The sequence below is a fragment of the Haemaphysalis longicornis genome, unplaced genomic scaffold (assembly GCF_048455015.1).
Source record: "Haemaphysalis longicornis isolate Haplotype H1 unplaced genomic scaffold, Haemaphysalis longicornis Haplotype H1 scaffold_13, whole genome shotgun sequence".
Classification (NCBI taxonomy): domain Eukaryota; kingdom Metazoa; phylum Arthropoda; class Arachnida; order Ixodida; family Ixodidae; genus Haemaphysalis; species Haemaphysalis longicornis.
Window position 1 is genome coordinate 6342425 of NW_027526233.1, and position 7216 is coordinate 6349640.

The 7216-nt window shown below is 49.4% G+C and overlaps 1 protein-coding gene across 1 annotated transcript in view; it reads left to right on the forward strand.

Annotated features, from left to right (window-relative positions):
- The window catches only part of Sirt2 (Sirtuin 2), a 59098-nt gene extending 52856 nt beyond the window's left edge, over positions 1–6242 (forward strand). Inside the window, exons 15-16 of the mRNA XM_077694744.1 lie at positions 2044–2203; positions 2631–6242. Coding sequence (XP_077550870.1) covers positions 2044–2203; positions 2631–2650 — 180 coding nt within the window. The 3' untranslated portion in view covers positions 2651–6242. The remainder of the gene's footprint in view (positions 1–2043; positions 2204–2630) is intronic.
- Positions 6243–7216: the final 974 nt, after the last annotated feature.

Consider the following 7216-nt stretch of genomic DNA (forward strand, 5'->3'; position numbering starts at 1 on the left):
TGATTCCGTTTAGCACCGGTGATTCAGTTTAAAATACACAGCAGGAAAATCTGTTTGCAGTGCTTTAAGTGGCTGAAACAGAACAAAGCATTTCAGTACTATCTCTATCTGTATCCCTTATCTGTATTCCGGAATATAGTACTTTTAGGGGCGAAGCTCCTTAGGGCGTGGGTCTGTCCATCCTCGACGTATGTATGTAGCCACCTCTAGTTTAGTTCTTGGATTGTTTACTAGATGGCGTGGCTACCTCTAGTTTAGTTCTTGGATTGTTTACTAGATGGCGGTACTTGTATATGATGAAAAGATGCGCTTGGATTGTTTACTAGATGGCGTGGCTACCTCTAGTTTAGTTCTTGGATTGTTTACTAGATGGCGGGGAGCGTTGTAATAAAATCCGTTCGCTGTTGGTGCGCGCTCGGAGTCGCCCGATGGATAAGGCTGCAGATGTGCGAGCCCGCGAGGCAGAAGCGCTCCGTGAAGCTGCGCGCCGCCGCCGCCAAGATCCTGCCGTACGAGAGCGGGAGGCCGAAGCGTGTCGTCTGGCTGCGCGACGACGCCGCCAAGATCCCAGCGTTCGAGAACGAGAGGCCCAAGCGTCACGGCAACGGCGCGAGGACCCTGCTGTACGCGAAGCGGCACGGCTGCGGCGCGAAGAGGATCTCCAAAACGTCAGAGAACGGGAAGCGGCGAGAAAGCGCGCGTATCGGCAGGCAGACCCCGATGCAGTGAGAGCTCGTGAGGCGTCTGCAAAACGCATCAGGCGAGCTCAGCCCCAAGGTGCCGACGCGCGGTTTAAGCGAGACTTTCTAGACGTTACATTCGGACACAGATCTAGTGGGCGAACTTTCACTGAAGAGTCACGGTTTTACCGATGATTTCCCCTCAGGAGCTTCACCCACTCATCATCATTCACCCCGTGGATATGCTGTGAATTTTTTTTTTTTTCTACATCTTCACAAGTATGTCTGAAATATCCCGTTAGGTCGAAAGTAAATGCACCTCAGTATTTACCATGTATATTTTAGGCGCTTAAATCATGCATCACGATGGTATTTGTATTCTGGAATACTTTTTTCTAAGTTTCCTTGCTAAAATGCATAAGCAACTCTGACATTCCCGCTGTGTGCGGCTGTGTTGCTGGCATTGTTTTGGGCATAGGTATCCAAACATGTCATCTAATGTTTTTGATTACTGCAATGTGAGTTGTCTTTCATACGGTCATATGACATGTATTGTTAGCGCAGTCGCATTTCCTGTAACAAGTAGGCCTCACGTTCATGAAGATGGATTGTGTGCGGTAACTCGACGAAGGACCATCCTTGTAGCAAAAATTGGTGTGAGAGAAAAGAAGAGGGGGAAAGTAAGTTGCAGGGCTGATTTTCAAGCACCAAAGAAACGATTCAGAGTTGAAGTATCAGTATTTTGTGGCCATAGCTTCTGGCACACAATCGTCTTCCAAGGGTAAAGAACCAGATCACTGCTTCAATCGTGGCCCTCATTGCTGATGGCTCAGCAACTCTCCTGCTGTTTGGGGGGTTTTGTTGTGGGAAATCAGTGCGTGTGTAATTATTGTGTGGCCTGCCAATAGAATCGCCCTTGCATAAAAAACAAGCTTTCGAAGGCCAGTGATTGAGCGTGTGGCATAGAGTTTCACACTAGTCGGTGAGACCATTAGGTAATGTGCGGGGTAGGGGCGTTCCGCTTGTGCTTGGCATGGCTTGTGTGCAGGCTAAAAAGTTGCCTGTGACTTCAAAAAAAAAAAAAAACATTTGTGTACGGTGTCATTTAAAGTTCTTTAATTATGAGAAAAAATGAAGCTCCAGTAGATTTATTTGCCAGGGACTATTCAAAAGCTTCATGCAAGATGCAGAAGAAAAAGAATGATGCTTATTTGTTGATTTTGGCCTGAAGAGTGAAAAGAAGCCGTGTGGCTAGCCAAGCCAAGTTCGGTTCGGGAGGAACGTTGGCAGCACCCACGACGGCACGCAATTGCAGCAGCAGATTGATGGTATTTCTTGTATGAAACTGAATGGTGGCTTGCAGGAGGACCTTGCTCAGCTGGTGAAGCGGGCAGAGGAACAGCGGCTGGCCGAAGCTGCAGCCAAGGCCAAAGCCGAGCAGGAAGCCAAGCGAGAAGCCAGGAAAGAAGCGCCCGACGCAGCCGACAAGCAGAAGCAGCAGAAGAAGGAGGGGGCAGAGAAGGGTAAGAAGCAACGGTCACCCGAGCGGTCCCCCCGGTCACGGTCGTCAGAACCCCCGACAGCACAGGAGGGCGGCACCAACAGGCCTCGACTGGTGCCAGCCCTGATGGGACTGTTCCAGCGCTGGCACAAGCACTGAAGGGAGCGTTTGTGCGAGGCACTCGATACGTGCGCGTCCATTTCCCTTTCTCGCCTAATTCAGGATTGCATGCGCTGAAATGGACTGCTGTGTGGGACAGTTGGTTCTCTCTCTCTCGCTCGCTCTCCCTAACAGCATTGGAGGTGATGTCATGTGGATGTCATAGTAGAAGAATTCAAAGCTTTCCTCACTGCCTGTGGTGGTTCAGAGCATGAGTTGTCGAGTATGCAGTAACCACGCCTTTCCCTCCCTCACCCGATCTGCCCTGGTCCCGACCCTTGCCCTTGCAGAAGATGCCCCCGAGAAGTGATGCCACCCGTGCCAGAAGCCAACATTGGAGTGCGGCTGCGGGAGTGGGCTCCTCCCAGGTCCCCCTGTGTATAGTACTGTCCCTTGAGGTGGGCCTTCCCAGCGTGCCTGCGGGGGAGACCAGATTGCGTCCTTGGGAAGCCTGTAGGGGTGCGTACTTGGGCTGCCAGAGGGCGTTTGCCATTCCACGACGGGCCTCGAAGAAGGCTCGTATCGTGCAGTGTGGGGGGCCATCCTTAGTCACTAGCTGACGAGAGAGCGATGCACCTGTAGCGATGTTACATCTATTGCAAGCACAGCCCATCGAGTTGTTCCTAAACGCCCCGTCGAGCGTGCCACTCACTGCTTGGTTGCCCACTGGGCATTGCTTGTGCGCACTGGGTGGCTGTAGGGAAAGGCCCTGGTGGTACAATGCCCGGCACTACATGGTCAAAGCAGTGCACAAACATGCCAGTACCCGTTCTCCCATTTTCCGTCACTCCCTGTCTTCCATCAGTGCTGCACCAGTGCAAATTCCACATGTCCAGGCCACCCCTGTGTGCTGTGCTCTTGCTGTTCGGGGCGGGGTTACCTAGGGCTGCATTCTGTGCCCTCTGCTGTTCGCGCTCATGCCAGACTGTGCGAGTGCGCAGCAAGCAATGAGGTCTGCACCAATTTCGCTACTGTCAACAGAAGCAACTGCTGTGGACTACTATGAGAGGGAGCACAATTGAGGTTGATGCAGGAGTGACAAGGGGCTGTGTTGGGATAAGGAATGGCAAGTCCAGTTGTGTGTGAAGAAAATAGAGTCTGAACCGAGTGCAGAGGAAGATGCGCTAGAAGGCTGTAACTGCTGAACAACGAAAGGGACAGCACTAGGTGAGCGAGGACGACATGGCTGACATAGTTGAGCGGGTGCAACTCATGAGCAGTGTGCGAGCAGAGTTCAGTTGTGGGTGTCTTACTCTGCTTATGGCTGGTGAAGTTGTGCAATCTTTCAGACCCTCATGGAGTAGACTACCTTGGGAAGTGACACTGGCAGCAAACACTGCACTAGGTATCGCATTAGGTGTGCACGTTCCTTGGTACCAATGTGTCTCTTGCTCAGACCAGCTGCCAGGCCAAAACGAAAAACTGGGGCATAGCTGGGGCCAAACACGAGTACGTGACTGGCAGTAGCAGCACTCTTCTTTTAATTAAAAACAAACCCGGGCATGGTTTCCGTGCAAACAGATTTTAAAAATAACAAAAGTGAAAAAAAAGATAAAACAGACAGTGTCAAATCAAGCTGTCAGATCTCACACTTGATAAAAGTCGCCCCCCGCACATTTCCATCTTGTTGCTACATCCAGAAACCAGGACAAGAGTGAGCAAAGTGAATGCATGCACAATGTGGATGTGTGCTTTAGTGCGCAAAGCCTGGCTTGGACACCAGGAACATCCATGCTTAATTGACCCCGTTGACTTTTTCTTTCAACGTGTAATTTTAGAGGCAGCAATATTTGAGTCCGAGAGACCCAGTTAAGTTGACACTCAGTTGAAGCACACTGCATTTGTGTAAAGGGCGACAACAAACTTTGGTGGCACCCGCTTTTAATCGTGAACTTGTGTGTTGTTTAGGGCAGAAAAGCAAAGTGTGATGTGCTAGCTGGCCATTCTTTGATGCTGCGGAACTGAGACATCTGTGCGAGCTTGGAGTGAGGCTTACAACGTACTCGGGTGCCAGCTTCTGATGGAGAGATTATATTTTACCTTGAAGGCATGGCGGGGCTTTTCACATGGAGTAATATCGCTAGTGCAGCAAGCTCAGCATATCAAAGAGAGCAAGGGAATTGTTTGGTGTGAATGGTGTGAAAGTGCATTTCGGAAACCCTTTATGAGAGATGCCTGACACTGCTACACAGAACGACTTTTACAGTAGGGGCATCAAGTGCGGGAATAGTGGACTGGAGAACCACGTTTAGATTCTAAGGAGAATTGGATATCATGATTTAAAGAGCATTACGGACATGTTCCGTAGTTGCATCCTCACCATCCTTACCTTGGCTGGATGCATTAGACCCATGATTGCGAATGTCTCTACTTCCTTTCAAGATATTTTAACATTTTGCTTTAAATATGGAAGGCTTACTATAGCACTAGTTTCAAAGTATTAGTAGTATACGTGAGGCCAGTGTGAAACCAGGCAGCACTGGTACAGCCAACTGGTATTTCTTAAGCTTGGTTTAATTAATGCAATTACTATTCATTGAGGCAATCTTTTCCCTCCAATCTAACTAAGGTTTGATGAAGCCACTGTTGCTCTGAAATGATGGGGGGATCACTAGTCCATTCTATGCCCGTTTTCCCAAATAAAGCTTCGCTGATCCCAGATACTGGACTAATAGAACGGGTGACTTGTTTGAAAGATAATCGGAGTCTGTTAGAACAGGAGCTGAACTACGTATGTATGGTTGGTTTCACATTCACACTGAATCTGTTTTTTTTTTTACAAATACTATGGCGTGGGGAATCCACAGACTAACCACGAACTATCTGCAGTGAGTTCAAGGCGGTAAATTGAAGTGCCCTGTTATTGTTGTTGTTGTTGTTGTTATTTAACGGGGAAGGACACACGGCCGCGATAACAACAATGATTGTCTTTTGGGGCGCTCTCTTCAGAAACTGTCATTTGATTGTGCCCAGTTAAGTCGGGAGAAAGAAAAGCAACTCTGGGTTGAAGAGCTTGTGAAAAAAAGCCAGCACATTTGATTCACTCGCGTGCACGTGCCACTGCAGGACTGTTCAGGCCGCATGAACTTGTTTTCTCGCTTTACCGTCGCCACTTGAATGATGCTGGCCAGCTGCTGTACTCACAACTGTCGAGCAGCTCTCTGTCAGCACCTACACTTTGTACCACGGGGGCAGACATAGAATTCCTTTGCAATACGGCCAAGGAAAAAAAAAGTTATACGGTAACAGATACTATAACTGGGCATACCTGGTTGCAGGTTGGTGTGGCGCTCTCTCTGGTCGATTCTCTTGTAAACGCTTCTGTTCTTTTTGTGGGGCCGTGGACTAGCTGGGATACCAGGGAGGAACAGTATTTTGTGCCAACAAGCAGTGTTTTGGGGCTCTTTGGATGCATCATTCTGAACATAGGCGTGCGCACAGGGGGGGCGGGGGGGCGGCCGCCCCTCCTAATCATCTGAAGGGGGAGCCAAATTTGCCTCATACCTTGCCGATGTAACACATGAAAGTAAAAGTTTCTGCTCAGAAATATTTTGTGTGTTACAATTCCATCGTATTGAAATCAAAATTTTATAACTATCCCTCTTTGCACTGCGTTCGGACCGTTAGGCCTTCAGTGGGAAGAGGTCTGGAGTTGCTGTAGGGGGGAAGGGGGGGGGGGGGGGGGGCGTGATAAGACTTTGCCCCCCCCAAATCGAGAACTCTGTGCACGCCTATGATTCTGAAGCTGCCTTGTTTGGAGCCAACAGTGACTACTAGTTCATGCCTGTAACAACTTGTTAGCTGCTGGAGTGGGCTGCTTCTGACAAAGCCCATCTGTGCATGTGGCAAAGAGGCCTATGTTGTGTGTTGAAGGGAATAAACATGTATTTGCGGTTTTAACAGCTGCTGTGTACTGTTGTCAATCCAAAACTGTCGGTTCACTGTTAAGCTATAGCGCATTAGGCTGGCTCACCACTGTTAGTTGTGAGTCAGCGCTGTGTCTCTCTTCTTCTTAGGCTGTGTCGTTTTGTGCTGGTTATGCTTTTAGCAATGTGCCAACTCGACCGCTTGTCCAGTGTACATTAACGGACGAAATGTTGGTCGAAAATCTGGCATTCATACTCGCAAGAGGGCCCAACGCCTAAAAGCCAACTGCACCCAAATTTCACCTCGGCCAAATTTGGTTTGGACGTACGTGCCACCAAGGCAACTGGGAAATGAGTGGTAGCCCCGTGAACTTGCCGGCGGATCGTGCAGACACCCCAAGAGACAGTGCACCTGGTCCCGGCTGGTTTATGGTTGAATTCCCAGCTGGTTAGCACTTTCTCTTGGTCTGCAGGCACGAAGCCAGCCAGGAGCACCCATCGAGCTCCGCTGGGCGCAGTTCCCACAGCGCTTCTTTGAGGGCGAAGTGTTACGCACAGGTTTACTCCGGCCGCCCGGCTGCAACGTCACTTCAGCCTGGCCGTAATAGCCGCGCTCCTGTCATTTTCAGTTTCAAAATCGCCGATGTTTGGTGGTCGCTTGCGCCGCGGATGTGTGCATTTCAGCTGCCGTGTTTTGTATCTTGCAGTATTGTTCAGCAGGCTCTATAGGAATAAGGTTTTCAACTGCCTGAAGTGTTGGGCGCAGTTTGCCTTTATTTTCACAATTACACCACATTTCTCGAGGAAGCTCATGTTAAAAATGGTAAGTTTGGCTCTGGGCAGGACTGTGTACTAGTGACCACTGCAATGCAAGATGAATGTGGACCGCCACACCTTGATGAATTGAGGTGAATCTTGCCAAAAGGTTGAGGCTTTTGAGTAAGAGGCCGTCTTTGGTTCGTTCGAAAGATTGCCTCGTTAGATCATGCTGACACCATTCTTAACGTAAA